This window comes from Sabethes cyaneus, chromosome 1, assembly GCF_943734655.1.
Source record: "Sabethes cyaneus chromosome 1, idSabCyanKW18_F2, whole genome shotgun sequence".
NCBI lineage: Eukaryota > Metazoa > Arthropoda > Insecta > Diptera > Culicidae > Sabethes > Sabethes cyaneus.
This window is the reverse complement of record NC_071353.1, coordinates 109,111,500-109,132,870: the sequence shown is the minus strand read 5'-3', so window position 1 is coordinate 109,132,870 and position 21,371 is coordinate 109,111,500. Positions and strand designations below refer to the sequence as shown.

Here is a 21,371-nt window from a genome sequence, read left to right as displayed (position 1 = left end):
AATTTCTGCATAATTCGAGAACTAATTAAGCAAATAGAACCAAATTTGACATGTGGGTGTTTTCGGTGACAAGAATTTATTCTAGGGTAATTTGAGACCCCTCCCCTCTTTATAAGGGGAATTATAACTCCTCTCTCCTTTAAGAGGGGGGGTTTCCATACCAATTTCCTCATAACTCGAGAACTAATCAAGCAAATGGAACCAAATTTGGCATGTGAAGGTTTTCGAGGGCAAGAAAATTTTCTATGTTGAATTAGGACCCCTCCTCACTTTAAGAGGGGGGCTCCTGTACAAATGAAATACTAATTTCCTCATAACTCGAGAACTAATCAAGCAAATGGAACCAAATTTGGCATGTGTGTGTTTTTGAAGACAAAATTTTTTTCTATGATGAATTGGGACCCCTCCCCACTTTAAGAGGGGGGGGGGGCTCCTATACAAACGAAATACAAATTTCCTTATAACTCGAGAGCTAATCCAGCAAATGGAACCAAATTTGGCATGTAGGTGTTTTTGGAGGCAAGAATGTTTTCTATGATGAATAAGAACCTCTCCCCACTTTAGGAGGGGGGCTCCTATACAAATGAAATACAAATTTCCTCATAACTCGAGAACTAATCAAGCAAATAGAACCAAATTTGGCATGTGGGTGTTTTCGGTGACAAGAATTTATTCTATGGTAAATTGAGACCCCTCCCTCTTTATAAGAGGAATTGTAACTCCTCTCTCCTTTAAGAGGGGGGCTGCCATACAAATTTCCTCATAACTCGAGAACTAATCAAGCAAATGGAACCAACTTTGGCATGTGAAGGTTTTCGAGGGCAAGAAAATTTTCTACGGTGAATTAGGACCCCTCCCCACTCTAAGAGGGGGGGCTCCTGTACAAATGAAATACAAATTTCCTCCTAACTCGAGAACTAATCAAGCAAATAGAACAACATTTGGCATGTGGGTGTTTTTTTTGGTGACAAGAATTTATTCTATGGTGAATTGAGACCCCTCCCCTCTTTATAAGAGGAATTATAACTCCTCTCCCCTTTAAGAGGGGGGACTTCCATACAAATTTCCTCATAACTCGAGAACTAATCAAGCAAATGCAACCAAATTTGGCATGTGAAGGTTTTCGAGAGCAAGAAAATTTTCTATGGTGAATTAGGACCCCTCCCCACTTTAAGAGGAGGGGCTCCTGTACAAATGAAATACAAATTTCCTCATAACTCGAGAACTAATCAAGCGAATTGAACCAAATTTGGCATGTGTGTGTTTTTGGAGACAATTTTTTTTTCAATGATGAATTGGGACCCCTCCCCACTTTAGGAGGGGGGGTCCTGTACAAACGAGATACAAATTTCCTCATAACTCGAGAACTAATCCAGCAAATGGAACCAAATTTGGCATGTAGGTGTTTTTGGAGGCAAGAATTTTTTCTGTGATGAATTAGAACCTCTTCCCACATTAGGAGGGGGGGCTCCAATACAAATGAAATACAAATTTCCCCATAACTCGAGAACTAATCAAGGAAATGGAACCAACTTTGGCATGTGAAGGTTTTCGAGGGCAAGAAAATTTTCTACGGTGAATTAGGACCCCTCCCCACTCTAAGAGGGGGGGCTCCTGTACAAATGAAATACAAATTTCCTCCTAACTCGAGAACTAATCAAGCAAATAGAACAACATTTGGCATGTGGGTGTTTTTGGAGGCAACCATTTTTCCCATGATGAATTAGGACTTCTTACCTTTTTAGGAGGGGGGGGGGCTCCCATTCAAACGAAATACAAATTTGCTCATAACTTTAGAACTAATCAAGTAAATGGAACCAAATTTGGCATGTGAGAGTTTTAGATGGCAGAATTTTTTTTCTGTGGTGTATTACGACCCCTTTCCCTTTTAAGAGGGTGGGCTTCCATACAAATGAAATACAAATTTCCTTATAATTTGAGTACTAATCAAGCAAATGGAACCAAATTTAGCATGTAGGAGATTTTTGAGTCTTGAATTTATTTTATGATAGTTAGAGACCTCTCACCCCTGTGGTAGGGGGATATGGACTCTCATACAAATAAAACAGAAATTTTGGCGAAACTCAAAAACTAATCCAACTCGAGAAATTCGAGACTCTTCCATAAAACATTAATCAATAACAAGACCACAAAAACTATCTATAGTAACACTAGATCATTCAGGACGAGCCGGTCGCGAGTGTTGCCGGTGACCCGCCGTCGGAAGCGCCGCCCACTGGGGGACTTGCAAAACTCGAGAAGTGATAAAGATCATCCGAGATTCATGATTTATGTACAACACAGGTTAATTTGTGGCAATACGAAGTTTGTCGGGTCAGCTAGTATTAATTATAAAGCTAAATGTTGAATACTTGATACTAAATTATGAACTATATTAATGCTACAGAATGAAACTTAACCTACGCTGTTAACTACTAAATTAGAAGGAAAACGAAGGAGCCACTGATTTGTATGTATGCTTAATACAATTAAATTAAATTAAAATTAACAACTAAACTATGATAAACTTAATAGATTAGAAGCACTCATTCATCGAAATAAAGCTGTTCATTTAACCAGTGCGGTGACTTTCAATTTGGTGGTTCAACAATAAGCTTAATATCAAATCCAATATTATGTCATGTATTTTATAGCGAGTGAACACACTGACTACTTAAAAGTTTATTTCTTTATGCTGCTTCAGAAATTATTGGGTATCACTTGGTTTGTTTACGTCTGACGTTAACGTCAGCCTGGGTTACTTATTTTCAGGAAATTAAATTTTCGAATAGTAACAGGTAGCTAAGATTTGTTATACCTTCCACCAGTAAAACCCAGAAATATGCACACATTTTTATTGCACAACGAAAGTCTATCAGCACTAGATGAGGTGTTGAACTTTTGATAAACTCTATACCACCAAGAGCTTCCCCTCCGCTTATCTGTGACCCAATTAGAACCATTGCTACATACTGGAGTAAGGCCCATGCACCGTCATCGTGAGTGTCTGTTTGTTTACGGCAAAAACTTGCGCTCACTCGCCGAACATGACTTGTGTGCATGCGGCAGTGGCAACGGCAACATAAACCGATACGTGCGCCAGTGCACAGATACGAAGCATGATTGGAGCGCCACTCAGTACCCATCATCACCGGCATAATATACATATATACTTACGCCTGTGCGAGCGCAAAACACCATCAGTGAGTGACAAGGAACTGCTTTCGTTGTGGCTGCTGCTGAGCTACCACCGGAGGAGAAGCTCTGGCTTACAAAACACGGAGACCGGTCTGCGGTTTGCGTTCCGTTCAGTTGAGTTTGAAGTTGCGCTTCAAGCGAACGCACGATACGATTGGGTTTCTGTTTTTCTTTCCAACTGTCTTCCCACAAAGTGTAACACTGTAAGTGACTACGTGACTATTGGGAGCAATTTGAATTCTTCAAAAAAAAAAAAGGCGGTGGTGTGAACAAGTGAGAAAAAACAACAAAGATTTTTCCCAAAAAGTTTCCGAAGCAGTTTGTTTTTCGAAATTTAAATTTTTACTAAAAAAGCGAAGATACTCGAACACAATCATGCCCAGACCGGTTAAATTGTTTTACGATCTGCTGTCGACACACTCGCGGGCTCTGTATATGTTCTTCGAGGCCACCAAGATTCCGTACGATCCGATACCAGTTTGTACCACCAAAGGTAAGTAAAGTAGGTATAAGTGATGGTCTGATGCTGTGTTAATGCGATCCAGCAGCGTGTTGAACATGTTTTCGTGATATTTGCACATTTTCGCAGAATATTTCTGCAGAGTGAGCAAAAAGCAAAAAGGAGCCTTGATCACAAACATACACTTGAAAACATCGGCATGGTGATGTAACGGAACATTAGTAAAATGTTAAGAATTCTTCCTATATTAAAAGAGTATAATGGCGATATGTAACAACAATGTAAAGTTGACGTTCCGGTCAGAAAGTTTCCTTCACGTTTTGAATACAACGTCCCAAAGGAAAGCATATCACATACGAAACATGACTGATACAGTAGATTCACGTCCGACGTGCGATAAATCAACAAATCGCATGAGAGTGATGCAGCACAAAAATAGATAGATTTCTTAACACTCCTGATAGGTACTTAGCGGTAGAATGCTAAACTTTTTAGCCGTCCAAAAACATGCATCTAAATATTTCTGGCGAAAAAAATAAATCGGAAACAAATTGGCGCTTTCCGATCTTCAGTCAAGCGAAAGCGGTGAGGTCAGTAAGACAAATTAGATTAACACTGCTAATCAATCTAAATACGATAAAGGCACCAACAGCGTTATTGTTGCCAACGGTCTTGACTGCAAGTTGACACCTTAGCATCGTTGAAAAGACATCAAGATGTTTAAGAATCCCAAAATGAAGCCAAATACCGAAGAAAAGTTGAATTTAAAATCTAGACCTATAAAAATGGATTTCTGTCTGCTCTATGTTCCTTATAGAATCGAAAACTACTGAACCGATCGGCGCACAGAGGTGTAACTAGGACAAAAAGCTGGCCAAAATAAGAAAAAAAAATTTTTCGGTCTTCTAATATAGTATATATTTTTTTGTATGCTTAAATAGATGCTGCACAAAGTACTCTTAGTCAAAACACGTAGAAACATACCTGTAAGTTTTAGCAGGTGTATAAACATTGACAACATTTGAAACTTTGTTTTTCAAAATCATCAAGCATCAGGAAACGGATTCCATCAACAGTAAACCAAAGGATTAACAAAGGATGTTTATCAAAACATAGGTTCATCATAAGTAATTCTAACTGGTTTGCAGACACAAAATTTAAAATTTTGAAAATATGACTTGTTTTAAATAGTTTTGTCAAACAACTATTTTTTTACAATTTTGTGCTTTTTCAATGGTAAAATAGTTATCAAATCTTGCAGAATCTGGTCATATATTCTGTGGAGGAATGAATCTTTGTGGTATTCTGAACAAATCGGTACGTAAAGCTCATCCGGAAACGTCCGGACTGGCATTTGCGACCCTTTTGAAAATGATATGTTTTACATTGTTTTCAAGGAAATATCGACAATTCGCATCTAGTTGGGTACTATCTTTTGTGCAATATAATTCACCTTGAATACAATGGGTACGCTAGCTATACTACATGTCTAGGGATTATGAGGTCTGTTCTCTAGATGTGTCACTATTTGAATCAACATTCCCATTCAACAAAATTCGCTGACAAAAATAGAAGGAAAAATGTTAGCTGGATTTGCATATAGGGGTTTTTGGGGCCAGGGAAGGTTCTTATGATAGTTAGAGACCCCTCCCCCCACTAAGAGGGGGGGCTCCCATACAAATGAAACACAAATTTCTGCATAACTCCAGAACTAATCAAGCAAATGGAACCAAATTTAGCATGTGGGTGTTTTTGTAGGCACATTTGTTTTCTATGGTGAATTGAAACCACTCCCCTCTTTACACCCCCCCCCCCCCCCATACAAATGAAATACAAATTTCCTCATAACTCGAGAACTAATCAAGCAAATGGAACCAAGTTTTGCGTATGGGGGGTTTTGGAGGCAGAAATTTTTTAATGAAGGTTTAAAACCCCTCACCCCTGTGATAGAGGGATAAGGACTCTCATGCAAATAAAACAGAAATTTTTCGTAAATCAAAAAATAAACGAGCTCGAGAAATTTTAGACTCTTTCATAAAACATTAATCAATAACAAGACCACTGCGGGGGCAGCCCCCCGTAGAGACCACCTCTATCTAGGTTTATTTATTTTCCTAGATCTACTGACCTCTGTTACTTGCCTTCAGATGGGTCACCCCTGCGAAATGGTACTTTCTACGAAATGATTTTCCGTGAAATGGTACATCCCGCGTAAGCTTTTCGCGAAAAGGTATTCTGCGAAACTCTATATTCCGCGTTATAGTGAACTGAGAATTGGTGTTCCGCAAAATGGTATTCGGTGAAATGGTTTGTAATGATGGCGAATATTTAAATGCTATCCGCTTTATTCTATCAGGCTAAGCAGTGGGAAGAGTGGTTTTCTACTTTACTGTGAGGAAAAATTGTAGAGTAAGGAGGGGTAAAAGTGCGATGCGGGTAAAAGTGCGATTCAATGATTTATCAGTGCGGATTCCGAATAAATTGACTACATTGGCGTGGATGGGTGAGTACTTTCACAGCTTAAATCTATCATAAACATTTGTTGTTTACGAATCATAGTTGCTGAGTTATGGGTAAAAGTTATTTTAGAACGGTTTTGATGTAATATTTCGTTGTGCGGCAAATACGATATCAACAGGAGGATATTACTTAAGGGTGTTGTGGGTTCGAATCCAGTTATAATCTCAGATTACAGCTTGGTTCGACTCATGCACCTTCCAGCATTGGACAAAAGGTAGGAGTCAAAATGACTACTTGTCAAGCATAGCTACCAATACCCCCCCCCCCCCTTCCTTTCCGCTCTTCCCCCTCCTTCACCAAAAATTTTCATTTCTTTCCCCTACCGTCCCTTCATCAATTGTAGAACCATCGTTTCAAAAAAAAAAAATATTAAAATATATGTATGACCTCATTCCAAGGTCAAGACTAAAATCTTGAGATTAGTCTATGTAATTTTTTGTTATACGGGAAATACGATATCAACAGGAGGATATTACTTGTTGAAAATTTGTAGCAGTGTTTTACATCACTCGCGTATCTGTTTTGAAAATAAGGTGAAAAGAGTTTACAAAATATATTTCGCTTTTCCATAATTTAATCAAACCCCGTCAAGCGCCTGGCGGAGTAAAGGTGCGATTCACGGACGGGGCAAAATTGCGATTCACGGACGAGGCAAAAATGTAAGTAAAATGTAAGCTTTTGGCACTATATTACAGATACTAGAAATGGAAGATCTGCAGAAAACTGTGCACTACAGATGTTGGTCGAAGGAAAACAATGTTTTTCTGCTGATGAAACAAAAAACAAACGTTTGGGAAAGTTTCGATCTGTCGGAGGCTGCAATACACCAGCGCAAAATAGGAAAGGTGTAAATTGAGAATATTCCTGACCGAAACAAACCGCAGATTGACGATAATATGATTTTGTTAGCTACTGTTGTGCTAATTTCATGGATTGGAGCTTCGTACTTTTGCCCCGTGGTAATCGAACTTTTGCCCCGCTAGTGGGGTAAAAGTGCGAATCGGCACTTGATCAGAAGAATGAAGAATTTATTTTCAATAACACTATTATTCCAGATGATTTATAGTTGAATGTTAAGACATTGAGTAGCTGCATCACTATAAAATATATTTTGTTGTTGTTCTTCTTTATATCTCGCGAAAATTGATGACAACTTCAAACATCGCACTTATGCCCCGCCCTACTCTATATTAAAACACCCATGAACTCCCCAGAAACTTGCAAAACTCGAGATGGTGACAAAGGTCACCCAAGATTCACGATTTATGTACAACACAGTTTAATTTGCGGCAATACGAAGTTTGTCGGGTCAGCAAGTAATAAAATAGAATAATCAAAGTTAAGTGAGAATTCCAGGAATTATGGTCGTTTTAAGTCAAGTTTATTACAGTCTTCTATTGTAAAAGTTTTTATAATTAAAAGATTGTTTTCTCCGCAATACCTTAATTTTAGATATCATCAACGATTTTCAACTATGTTTTATTAAAATTATACCTTTTTGAATAAAATTACTCGACCCGTGGCACTAAGATATGTGAAAATACAGTGAAGAAGATACGTCTAAATGCATGGCTGTATTTTAATATTAGGTCTCCACAAGTGTCCACTAGTCGATGCACTACCTGCGGAACAATGTCGTTTTCAAAACAAATTATTGCATGTTTTCGAAGCACTGTTAATGATTACATGTATTTGAGTGCGCAGCGTGCTTCATACGGTGTGCAACCAAATTTACCCAAAGCAAGTACTGCGCACTTTGTTGTAAGTCCCTTGCACAAGGCAAATTTCCGAGTACATTGAAATAATCCATTATGTTTGCCGTTCATAAGAGTGGCGAAAGTCGGAATGTTAGGAACTGCAGAGGTATTACCAGCTTGTCTGCAGCTTCCAAGCCTTTTCAACTAATTGTTGGCACTGCAATTTGTCGTGTCCGTCGGTTATTTCCAACCGAGCCCTCCGGAATACGGAACAACGTCCGTCAAAGTCCACCTTCGAGCCTTCTGCAAATTACGGTTTTACTGCACATGGAATTCTACGGAACCACATTTGGGTACCACGAACCAGGGACAGCGTGGGTACGGATAATCACTGGGGTTGAAGAACTGTACGAGAACTGAAACTCAAAACTCGCTGGTATTGCTCCGTTGTGCTCGTCACTTCACTTTCAGTACATCTGTGGAGATGTAAACTGATCCAGGGATGTCGATCAACATAACGTTCAATTTTTTCAAAGCTACCGTCGGGTCGTAGGTTTCCTGGCCGAGTACGGTGCCACTGCATCGTGCTCATCTTATCGATAGGTGTGTCGACGCGTGCTAGGCGCTGGTAGTTCAGTAGTCATCTCTTCATTTTTGAAGTTGCTGCAACATAATCTGTGCTACAACGCTGCTGACAGCATTCCAGGTGCACTTCTCTTGACACATTTCGTCCTCTATGTTGACCGCACTCAGGAGTGGCATCGTACCGTGACAAATCATTAACATTCGAAGACCACGTGCTCTGATATTTCTTCTGCCTCCACTTTCCGGACAGACAGGCGTCAATAAGTCGATGCTTCCATCTACCGTTCACGGCTGTAGCCGTGTTTTGCTACCGTTTAGCCAGCGACTCCTCTCTCACCAGCTTCCGAGCTCCACTGGTGTTTCTTCGTCCATAGTAGTCGTTGTCTTACACAAGGCTGATGCTTTCAGTGACTCTCCTGTCTCCGGTCACACATCATTCTTCCCAAAGCCGACGATCACCACACTCACATCTCTGAGAAGCTTCAAAATCAATACACCACTGTATATCACGTTTCAAAAGTTGCAGAATTCCCGCCAATATCACCGTTTTACGTCCCACCGCACCGGTATTTCTGGTCTCGTAGAAAAGTAACCAGTTCTGGAAGGAATATAGCTTAGGATTCTACACAGATAAACCAGAATCGACATCCTATAGAGTGAGAGCCTCCTAGCCGGACCTGCTAAAGTCGTTTCTTAACCTTTCGTTACTCGCGCCAACTTCGATTTATAGCCATGCTAAAACCTAACAGAATTCACTCGAATACTAATCAGCGTTGCCAGATCAGCGGTTTTCCCGCTAGATTTAGCGGGATTTCAAGTCGGACAGCGGAACTTAAAAACCAAACAGCGGCTAGCGGGAATCTAGCGGTTTTCTTAAACAACTCAGCGGGATTTTAGCGGGATCTCGATTTAGCGATATTTGGTAGGCAAAAAGAGTGCTGAAAGAGAGGTTGACAGCAAAACACTTCGTTTATTGAGATTCTAATGTCTGCTCATGCATTGGCTGATTGTTCAGCATATTCTGTGGATTAGAAAACTCCGTGGTTTTTGCCTAGAATGGGATGAGTTCTGACAAATACTCATTAGAATTTACTGAATAAGAAGACCACCAAACCAATCCGTTTTTCGTATTCCTAATTTTTCTACAAACTAATTCGTTGCCGATGGTAAAATCCAACTTATTCATGAATTGGAAACAAAACAACACTTATGTATCTATATACATCATAGAGCCGTATTCTGCAAGTCATGTCGAGCAACTCGGCTCGACTCAGTCACTGTCGAGTGTCGAGTACAAGAAGAACGGGCAATATAGCGGCTCAATGCACGACCAAAACAAAGCTAGCTCAGGCGTCATTTGCTAACCGTTTAGTCACTAGCTTTTTGGCGATAGACTCAGTCGAGTTAGTCAACAAAATTGGGTCGCGTGTGACTTACATGTTACACTCGGCGTGACTTACAGAATAGGGCCCATAGTTTGGTATATACCACAATATTTGTATGATAACAAAACCAAAACAAATCGATGCTAAAACAAAATATAAGCGAGAACAAAGAGCCGATGCGCTTTACAGATATTTTTGATTTCTGGGTGCTTATGAAGATTGAAACATATCTTCTTTTGTCACCAAAAACCATAACCATTTGCCAGCGTTGCTGAAATTTTGCATGATTTTTATCATAGCTAGACACAGAAAAAGAATTTGTGCTAAAAGCTTCTTTCGAAATTTTCGCCTGTGTTCTTAGACTCTTTAATCTTATAAGTCTTGCGAAATTTCGTAGTAAACTGTCACTATATGAGGGATAACAAGATATTTCTTTTTCTGTTTCCTGAAGCCAAAAACTTCATCAACATGAATGCAGTAAATTTGCATAATGTTCAATTGCAATTTCTCAATTTCAGTAGATCATTTTAATTTAAATGCAAGCCTTACTGAAATGAATATATTTTTTATTCTGTACCAAAAACGAAAGAATAATATGACTTTTGATTCAGCGGGATTTCTAGCGGGAAATTGACTCTAAACAGCGGGATTTCAGCGGGAAATCGACCTCTGAGCAGCGGGAAAATGGGCAATCGACCTGGTAACACTGATACTAATGCCACTTGGTGAAAAACTCATCAAACTTTTTCCACCGTTTGAAAAATCTTGGTCTGCGGATCAACTTTGCTGAAAAGAGTAAATTTCTTTATTGCTGGAGTCCTGAGATGTACCGAGATGAAGTTAACGGTTCACAGGCGTTGTACAAAATACAATAGCGCAAGTAACGGAGGGTTAAATTGGACCACCTAACGGTGCAAACGTATTCTCCTCATCATTTCTATTCGGCCATCCCTTTCACCTTCCGTGTACATCGTCAACCTGTTAAAGGTGATCAGGATTCAGCAGGTTGAAGTTTGTGTCCCGTAGATATATTGGCCAATACGATGCTGGGGGATCCAACCAGTAGGCTTACCTGGCTCCGGCAACAATACTAGCTTCTAGTCTTTAGACCTGCCCAAAAAGCTACCATCTTCCAGGAATTGCTACAACGCTGTCCTGTACATGTTCGGAAGCGCGGTTTTTAATTCAGAGATTACAGAGTCGTCGGGCGTTTGGAGAAGGCTGAATTCGGCGATTGTTAAACAGAAAACTTCATAAACATTCGCAAATAAAAAGTTGAAATTTCAAATGGTTTAAAGACGACCCTACTAATGGAACCAGAACGTCTTCCAGTAGTTCCACGCACTGGTTGAAATGGTAGCAATAGAGGTTCGTGACGCATCGTGTCTCCGGAAATGTCATAGCGAAGCTATTCGCGTTGACGAACGTAAGCTGCTGCCACCTCCAAAAGTTTACTGTAGGGGCGAAGCAGAATAGGAATTTGTTAAAGAGCGCAAGAGATCGAAACATGTGGGCAGATTTTCGCCCACACTCATATATCGGAATCAGGGTTGCCACATGCACAGATTATTCTGTGTTTAACAGATATTTGAAAGAAATCGCCTGTGCAGAATCTGTATGCATAGAATACAGATTTTCGTCAAGTTACACAGATTAAACAGATTTTTGAGCTTTTACATGAGAGTGAAAGAGACGGAAATAGTCAGCAAAATGACTCTCTATCTCTTTCACTCTCATTGTTTTGCATTGGACAGATTTTTGCACAGATATTTTTCCTCGCCGTACAGATTGTCAGATTTTTCCAACAAAAACACAGAATTATATGTGGCATCCCTGATCGGAATCGGAGTTGCTTTGATCGTTTAGTGCCGTCAACGCGAAGTTCTAAAGGAAGGAGGGAAAAGCCACTTGCAAGATAAAGTGCTTATCCGAAGAATACGCCAGCAGTGAGTTAATAATTGGGAATACCGAATTGAGCGTGCTGACGTATGCCGCACGCACACATCGACGCGCGATTTGTTGTTGCTGTTGTTAGATTTTACAAGTTTGTTTTTGTTTTCCCCCAGTTATACCCCGGTAAAAAAACATACGTTTGACTGAAAAACGATAAGTTTTTGTAACCCTTAGCAAGCTCTATAGATTCCGGAATAGACGTAAGCTTAAACGATATATTCGTGGCGATATTTTTAGAGGATCTTCTTCAGAGCTGTGTATGTTTATCATTATCTATGGTTTAACCGAGGGTTTCTTTCTCAATTCACGCCAGTAGTAGGGTTTATTTATAATTCCCGTCGTAGTAAGTAAAGCCATTTTAGTTTTCATCATTTGTTGGATGGATTTAATGAATACTCCAAAAGTTCTTGTGGTGATTTGACTAAAACACTCTTACCTTCCTATCCGATCCGTGAACTGAACGTGAACTTGAAATCACTGACAAGCGATTATTAAAGCATATTATTGAAATTTCGCAACTGACTTTATTTCTTAAATTCGTCGTACCGTTTTAAAATCCGTCCATCTAAATTTTTCATCGTCCGAACTAAAAATCACAACAATCTTTACGAAGCTAACGCGCATGTATTTGTTTAAGACGGCATGACAAATGTTATTCTGCAAAATTTCTGCAGGTCAGGCAAGTTTTCCTGGCTGTAGAATAACGACAATGCCTTGCGTGAATTATTTTCATTTATGAATGACGGAAATTAAAACGATTAGTAGTCATTTTCTTCTTCGTCGCACGAAAAAAATGTAGAAAATTAGGCTGGTAGGACTCCTTTAATAAAAAAAGCATTAAAATAGATCTCAGCTCACTTTGATTGATCGCGTATGATAGACAACAAACTAAAATATTAGAGAATAACTAGTTTTGCATTGTGTGTCATAAAAATGCTGATATTTTTAATAATTTGTCGGATAGGACGGGAATAGGCAATTACGACGAAGCAGCAACATACCCTATGCACAACACAAATATTAATAAAGTCCAACTAGATTCGTCGTCATGTAGTTTATGTCGAAATGTAATTTGACTTGAATATGATTGGATAGACTCGATTTTTTTTTCTAGTGTAGGGTAACCAACGTATTTTGGACCCCATCAGCAGCTATACATAATTTGGACACTTCCATTTGATTTTGCTGTAAGTGTCCAAATTATGTACAGGTGCTGATGGGGTCCAAAATACGTTGGTTACCCTACTTAACGGCACGTCTATTCAGTGTCTGCACAGTTCGATTATGAATATTTAAGCAGGAATCCAAGTTCCTTCCTGATCCCCGATGCTTTGAACTTTCCAGGTGTTTGTCGTAATCCGTAATAATGTCGAAATTTTTCACATTTCTTGACCAAGTTTCGAATCACTGTCACCGTGCACGTTAGTTCACGAACAACTACTATCCCGGATTCGCTCAAATAACTATACTCGTCACCATTTTCTCCAAATCAGATCAAAACAAAATGCCAGCATTCATTGGTGTTTATTTTGCATACTAACACAACTACGAGGTTAAAAATGAAATGACAGATCGTTAAGGTTTCGGAAACGCAGGGTAAAGCCAGCCTGCCGTCCTATTGTAATGGAGTATTTTGCGGTTTCGTCACTAAACGAGAATGACATTAGCTGGGGCTCGTATGTGTAGGTTTCAGAGGGGAGCAAAAGGTGGAGGAGAGGATGTAAAAATTTCATCGTGCAAAATATGAAATATGGCATCAAAATGAAGTTTCAATTCAATTTAACCATTACTACAGTGTAGAGTTTATAGTAAGTGATTACAATTAAGTGAAGCCAAAAGTGTAGACTATTGTAATAAGTCATTTTAGATTCAATTAATGTCCACCGTTTAAACCGCACATTTTCTTGATTGCTTAATTGTAACTTAGCGTGTGTTTAAACGGTTTTCAGATCATTTCAAAAGTAGATTTATGCTACAATCTTAAATCACAGCCATTTGATAAGCGTAGATTTTTTCTCATAAACCGCCAAGTACGAGCTTGTTTTGTGAGCGCTAAATATAACTCACAGTTGATGGTTAATGTATTATTTTTTAAAAGCAAATTATTATGGAATAACACTAAACCTATCAACTCATTAATATTCCTAACTATTAGTATGGTCGATACTGAAAGGCAAGGCAATTGTTCAGTCGTGCTAAGTTTCGACTTAACACGGATGATTGCGCAGTTTCCTTCGAATTCTGTTCTGAGACAGCCTACCTACACCGTTCTTCAACACGGTTAAACAGGAAGTTATTGGGCCCTATCGGCAAAGGGGTGCTACAACATTCTTATTTTACACCGTGAAACTTTGTGTGGGGCTGAGCTTATTTGCAGGCCGCTGCTGCGTTCCAAACCACGGTTCGAAAAACGACAACAGCAAAAACAAACTCCATCGTCTGCAGGTCGAACGCTCGAACTCCTCGCGTTTGCGGCTGTGAAACCAACCACCATGTTTATTTTGATCTTCATTCCTCTTTGAAGGTCATTTTTGTTTTCCATTTTTTCGGCACAGGCACGCAGTTGTGGGGCTGCGGCTGCGACTGGCGACTCATTCAACTTCATTTTTGCAGGCAGGCGTGTATCTCACAATCTATTTATGGTTTGTTACCCCATCTTTCCATCCCAACCCAACCGACACACGCACATGGCACTCATTCTGGCTGGAACTCACCACCTTTGAACCGATGATCCGAGCCGTGTCGAAAATGTGCCCCCCGCGCCATGTGAAGCAAATCGATGCTAAGGCTGTTAGTGTTTTTTTTTCATAACTCAACAGTCACGCACTTAAGTATATGGTTAGTAGAAACAGCTACAGCATAAACAAACAACTTGCCACTTTTGCAACATAGTCTATGTAGGGTGCTGTATGTCTTCGTCTTCGTTCCCGTCAAGGAAACGGGAGCATTAAAACCACCTTTGATGCAAATTACTGTCGAACTATAACTGAGCAAGAGCATCATTAATGGATTGTCTCTCTGTTATTGACAAACAATAATGTAATGGAACCAGTATTTTCAGTAATTTTGAGCAGTTATTCAAACTATTTCTGGTCTTATTGTGGAAATTATACAGCCCGTGCAGGTGGTTCAACGTACATAAAAAGATTTTTATAAACAATTGCTCTCTACCCATGATAGACGAAAGAGAATCTTGCATATGATGACGTAAAATTTCTGTATGACAAACTGCCGCTGGAACATGACATGTTTCACTTCAAATGTAACTTGCAATTCTTTTAAAAACTCAAAAAATGGATTGTATCTAGTATGACGAAGTGAGGTCTGTAACCCTATGTAACAAATCAATGGCGCCAGACAACACCTGCACACGTCTAGACAGCGCCGGCCAAGCACACAAAACATTGATAGATATTATGACATAGCTATTAATTCAATGCTTGTTTGCTTTTGCAGAATAAACGACGCTTGTGTATGTAAATAAACTTCTGTACACTTAACCTTAAGTTCTGATAAAGTTCTAATACACTATAAAAATTTGTAACACTTAATCTGTAAATTACCATGTACTTTGCACTAGCTTGATTATAGGCTGTCCCACATCAAATTGCATCATGGAAAAACACTGTAGAAAACTACACATTGAGTATTTTCTCTTGAAACTTTGGGTAGAAGCAGCTTAGAGTGTATTCTGGACACTGTATTTTTATCGCTGCCAGTTTTTCGAAAATTGGAAAAAATGACGTCACCCGAGAAGCAACGTCGAGAATTGATTTTGCGCAAGCACCTGGAAAATCCTCAACTGTCTTGTAGTCAACGGTGAGTCGTGTGATTAAACGTTACTACGAAACTCTGTGCATCAAACGGAAGGAGAAATACTGTCAGAATGGATGTTCTTTTAGGGTTCAGGATCACAGCGTGTCGTAAAAGCGCTCAAGCGGAATCCCAATGCCAATGCCAGGGATATGGCCAAAAAGTTGAAGCTGTTCAAGTTTTTCAAGTTCAAACGGAAGGCGCCAATTGTGACTACCGGGACTATAAACGGGCAGATCTAGCTTAAGGAGTGTCTACAGACGCGTCTGCTTACTCTGTTGCAGCAACGCGAGGGCCCTACGATCTTCTGACCGGATCTAGCTTCGTGCCACTATTCAAAAGCTGTCATGGAGTGGTACGAAGCCAATGGGGTCACTTTCGTACTCAAGACATGAACCCCCCCCCCTCTTAACGCACCGGGGTAAGGCCCATCGGAAAATACTGGACTATAATGAAGCACTACGGAAGCATCCCAAGGAGTCGAATCTGAGGAAGACCTAACTTCATAAAAACGTCAAAGCTAAAAGCGTAACCAACACCTCGTAAAACTTATAATAAACCCAACAAATAACAAATTTTCGAGAATTATTGAAACTGATGATTTTACAATATTACTGTACAATAATTTTGCCCATCGCCAGCGACTACTTTTCCGTACTTTTACTTTTATTGCAATTTAAGATTTTATTTGGTTCACCCGTTATGTTGCGACGGTAGACCGTGCACGGGAGTTCCTAACCTCACTCTTTTGACAGCACTTGGTGGTTCGTTTACATAGTGTTAAAGTTTGAAAAATATCTATTTACGCCCGGCACGTGTTGGTCAAATTGTTTAATGAAAGAAAAGTGCTTTTTACGCATTTTTATGATTGACATTATAATCGACACAGTCATCTCTCACGAAAACTCAAATCGAAACCACTAAAATTTATGTAAATAAACCACCCGGTCATGTCATTCGACGGCAAAAAACATGAAATCTGGCTTTATTTTTCAAAAGGTCGCATAATGCATGTAAAAGGGTTGATTATGCGACCTTCTGAAAGCTAAAGCCAGAAATCATCTATGGACCAAATCATCATGCCGTCAGTTGACTGATACTGACGCCCTTGTTTACATTTTGGGCTGTTTTTTTTTCTATATCGAACGTAGCGTATGTGTTCAACATTTTACAGGGCTACACCTCATCGTCATCAGCAGTGCCTAGGGCAGGGGCACTCGGGCTGTTTCAAGCAGTCGTCTCCATTCAACTCGAATTTCGGCCGCTCGTTGTCAATTTCCCAGTCGTCTCAAAATTCGCAAATCGCTTTCGACTTGGCCAAGCCATCTTGCACGTTGAACCCCACTGTTCCAAGTGTCGGTGGGGTTATTGAAGAGAACTGTTTTCGTTGCACTGTCGTCTGGCATCCTTACGGCGTGTCCGGCCAACCGTAGTCTACCGGCTTTCACCAGATGTACGATGGGAATCTCTCCAAGCGATGCATGTAACTCGTAACACATATGCCTCCGCCACTCTCCGCTTTCAGTTTGTATTCCCCCAAATAGCATCCGCAGTATCTTCCGCTCGAACACGGCAATGACGCGAATGTCCTCCGTGAGCAGCGTAACTGCTTCAAGTCCATAAGGAACTACCGGTCTAATGAGGATTTTGTACATCATCAGCTTCGTACGGCGGCGCATGTTCGTTGATCGTAACGTTTTGCAAACGGCAAAGTAGGCCCGATTTCCCGGTTGACAGCGTCACTGGATCTCTATACTGGTGTTGTCGTCCGCGTTCACCAGCGATCCCAAATATACGAACTCATCTACCACTTCTAGTTCGTCGCCGTCAACGGTTACGCCCGTCGGAGGCACGCGTTTGTTTCCTTTGAGTCTGTTCCTGTCATATATTTGGTCTTCGACGCATTTATTTTTAGCCCAGTACTCCTAGATTACCGCCGCCGTCGCCAAAGTTCTTGGCTATGATATTAAAGTCATCTGTGAGGCCTAGGGGTTCGTTACCCTTGCTGAAAATCGTGCCTCTCGTTTCGAGCATGCAAGATAAGCCGTAACCTTGTCTCAACCCTCGCTGCGTGTCGAAGGGACGCGTCAGTTTATTCGGAAAACCGTTCTCGTGCATTATCTACCATAGCTGGCCTCGATCGACTGCAACGTATGCTACATTAAAATCAATAAAGATATGATGCGTGAGCACGTTGTACTCCCGACATTTCTGCAAGATCTGTCAGATAGCAAAAATCAGGTCCACAATTGCGCGAGCCTCCATGAAGCCCACAATCTGTTCCCAAGCCGCTTCCCTACGAAACCCTGTGCTATCAATGACAACAAGCGCAACGGGATCTGGGAGAGTACCATTGTAAGAGGCGTTTACCAGCGTTATGCCGCAATAGTTGCAGCAGTCGAGCCGATTATCCTTTTTGTAGATGGAAGTTACTGGAGTAAATCTCATGTTCAGTAATACCAAATTCGGCAGACGGAATTCGTCTCATTTATTTTCTAGTGTTCTTATGAAACTACATACATATAAAGTTTGACGTCACACTCGCTGTTCATAAGAACGACGGTAGAATAAAAGAGACGACGAATTCTGGCTGCCAAACCTTCTAGTACATAACATAGGCGTAAGTCAGCAATTCAACAGCTTGACATAAAGAAGCTTAGCATTTTTAGCCGCCTAAATCAACAATCATGAACGATTTCTTTACAACTATGTAAAGTTGCAGTTTTACGACAGCTCAGAATGTTTGTTGGAACGTTTACAGGTGCCGATTCTGGCGCTCGCGGAAGCTGAGAACAAGAGTTGAGTCATCAGTCAGAAGCCTGCTATGATTATCTCATTTTGCAACTAATCGCCCGCTATCGGGAAACTGTTAAAAGTTTTCCTATCACTAATTTTGAGATCACAGTACATTTCCAGTGATATTTAATACAAACCGTCACGTAGGTTTAGAAGCAGTTAGAATTGCATAGTGAGGACAAATCTCCATTTTATAAAAATGAAATGCCCACAAATAGTATTAAAATGGCAGCATACCAGTTGAAAGATGAGACAACTGATTTACAAATCACCCTGTATTCTTAATCAGGCACATTTGTAAAACGTTTAGATAAAAAAAGCAAAACCATGGGTTTATACCGTCTTTAGACATTACCCTTCTTTATCGACAGACTTCGCAGCCGACTGTTAGAGTACAGGAAAATTACGGGGCCAGTGCAACAATCCTACTGACTCTAACTAGCAAGCACCGCCTAACCGAGATTCGAACAAACTGGCTTGTTAGACCAGCATCGTACCTCGAAGCTAGGCTTGGCGGTTACGTTACGTTACGGTTACGTTTAGATAAACGTAAGCCATAAAAAGTACAACGCTCTGCGTTAAACATTGTTTCTACACATATTGATAAATACTAAACTTAATTTCGAATTCAACATACCGTGCTTCACTTAGTAAGCTCAGTTTTGTATTAATATGTAATTGTGCTTCGCTCACTGATGACCCTCGATTGTGAACTTTGCTGGAATTAAAAATTGAAAGTAATCAATGAAGCTTAACAACGCATGGCTGAGGTTGCACAGGTGTGAAATAATTTACTATCGATAAAAATTAGAACATTCTAGTAGGAAGAGTAAAACAAAACGAATATTTATCAACGGTTCATCGATTAGGTTCAAATTTCAAAAAAGATTAGCAGAAACAAATCAGAGACTGAGTCACTCCACCCAATATTTAAAACTGTTACATCGTCTGATGACTATTCTGGATAGATACCAGAGTTTGGTCAATCAATCAACGAAATGACAGCCTAACTCCAAACGATAATGGAATGCCAACAATCATTTAGTTATCTCATTTGTACATCTTCTTTTCTTCATCTCAACCCAATCACACACCCTCCAGCGTGCAGTCACGCAAATCATTTACCGAAGCGTCAAAAACGTGCGTCATCTGCATTCGACAGTCGCTACAATCGCAACAGTTGTATGTCTTCCGTGGGGTCAAGCAACTAAAAAAACTCGCTAAAAATAAACAAACGCGCAAAACAGGGTAATCATCAGACCAAACAAGGAGTTTACAAATATATGCACACTCAAAAAACCTCGTGACAGCCCCCTGGTGTACACAGATAACGATAACAAATTTCCAACGAAAACATGTCAACAACAAAAAAAATGCTAGCTGATCCGCTGACCGTTGTTGTTTGTATCCATACGAACAACATTTCTCTTTCATAATAAAAATAGCTTAACTCGAAATGATGTCATAACCGCTTTTTTTTTATTTCCACCTACTCTTTCAGGCGAACACCGATCGGACGAGTACAAGGAATGCATCGGCCGGTTCCAGCAGGTGCCCAGCATCATCGACGATGGTTTCAAACTGTCGAATGGCGTCACCATTCTGAAGTATCTGATTCGCGAGAAGTTGATTCCCGAACACTGGTACCCTCGGGACAGTAAACTGCGCGCCCGCATCGATGAGTACCTCGAATGGCAGCAAGACAGCGGTTCGAAGGTGTTCAACGCTTTCGTGCAGGAAAAATGGAACCTGGGCCTGCGGGACGCACGGTCGTCGCAGCAGAAGGCCGAAGAATACCGCCAGCAGGTCGATCAAACACTGAATCAACTGGAGCAGAACTGGATCCAGCCGGGTCGGTTCATCATTGGCGATCGGATTACGATTGCGGACATTCTGGCTGCTTGCGAAGTCGAGCAGCCCAAGCTTGTCGGCATGGATCCGTTCGAGGGACGGCCAAAGCTCTCGGCATGGCTGGAGAAGGTACGCTACACGATGACGCCCTACTATCAGGAGGCACATCAGGATTTCTACAAGTTTAGCGAAAAGATGGCGCTCAGACAAAACTGAAAACGAGCAGACAGGGACTGGCAGCCCTCAAACTCGCAGGAATCCATTAAAACATGGTGTGTGTTGTGTAATTCTAGAATGTTAGTCTTATAGATGTATTATATACATTTGATATGAATATTATTGTAGATATTAGTATGTACCAGTTAAGTTTCTAGTTTCTAAGTGGTTTTACAACAAGTCAATAAAATGGAAAGTATTTATCCATATTCATTCGTTCAATCTGTTTGCTTTGTTGAGGCTAGATATCTGTTCTCGCACAGGTGTTGAGGGATAGTATGAATAAATTAGCGAATTGAAGACAAGCTAAAGCTACGTTTGACAGCATACGTATGAGTATGAATGTTAATGTTACTAGTGAGCCACTGCATTCACTATTTCTAGCTTCGTTTGACTCGTAGAAAAGCGCTGTCGTTGAGCACGGAATGATAAATAAATCATTCAGATTTAGATAAACGGTTGATGTTTATTCCCTCGGTAATAATTGCCGGGTCTGACAAATAACAATTGGGAATATTTCACATTCATTTAATTGGCACCATTCACAACGCAATCGCAGGTCTTTACGCTACATTCTTCAAAACAATCTAAACTGGTTTTGATTGATTTCGAAATTTGTAAGAATGAAAGAAATCGTAACTAATCCTTTTGAAATTGATTGGACATTTTTTTAACCAAATATATGGAAAGTATCAATATATTCGCGTTAGTTAGATATCAAATAACATTCGCTTAAGCCCGAGCAGGAGCGAAGAACAAAATAATATAAAAACAATATCAAACTGGGTTATAATGGTATATTTTGTTATTGCATAGATATGGAGGTACATTGATAACACATTTTGTTATTGAGTAGATATTTTAAACAGTGGTTGTAAGATGAGTTTAATAACTGAT

At 40.2% G+C, this 21,371-nt stretch overlaps 1 protein-coding gene across 1 annotated transcript; it reads left to right on the top strand.

Moving 5' to 3' along the window:
- The first annotated feature begins 3,313 nt into the window (after positions 1-3,313).
- LOC128745092 (glutathione S-transferase theta-2-like) lies at positions 3,314-20,707 on the top strand. Its single transcript, XM_053842076.1, has 2 exons — positions 3,314-3,691; positions 19,909-20,707. Exons 1-2 carry the CDS (start codon positions 3,574-3,576, stop codon positions 20,472-20,474), a joined length of 684 nt encoding a protein of 227 aa, XP_053698051.1. The 5' UTR covers positions 3,314-3,573; the 3' UTR covers positions 20,475-20,707.
- Positions 20,708-21,371: the final 664 nt, after the last annotated feature.

Excerpts from the sequence above, each read along its gene's own strand:
- LOC128745092 (XM_053842076.1), top strand. The coding sequence starts at position 3,574 with ATGCCCAGACCGGTTAAATTGTTTTACGATCTGCTGTCGACACACTCG. Across the intron at positions 3,692-19,908 it reads ACCAGTTTGTACCACCAAAG|GCGAACACCGATCGGACGAG; the intron begins GTAAGTAAAGTA and ends CTACTCTTTCAG.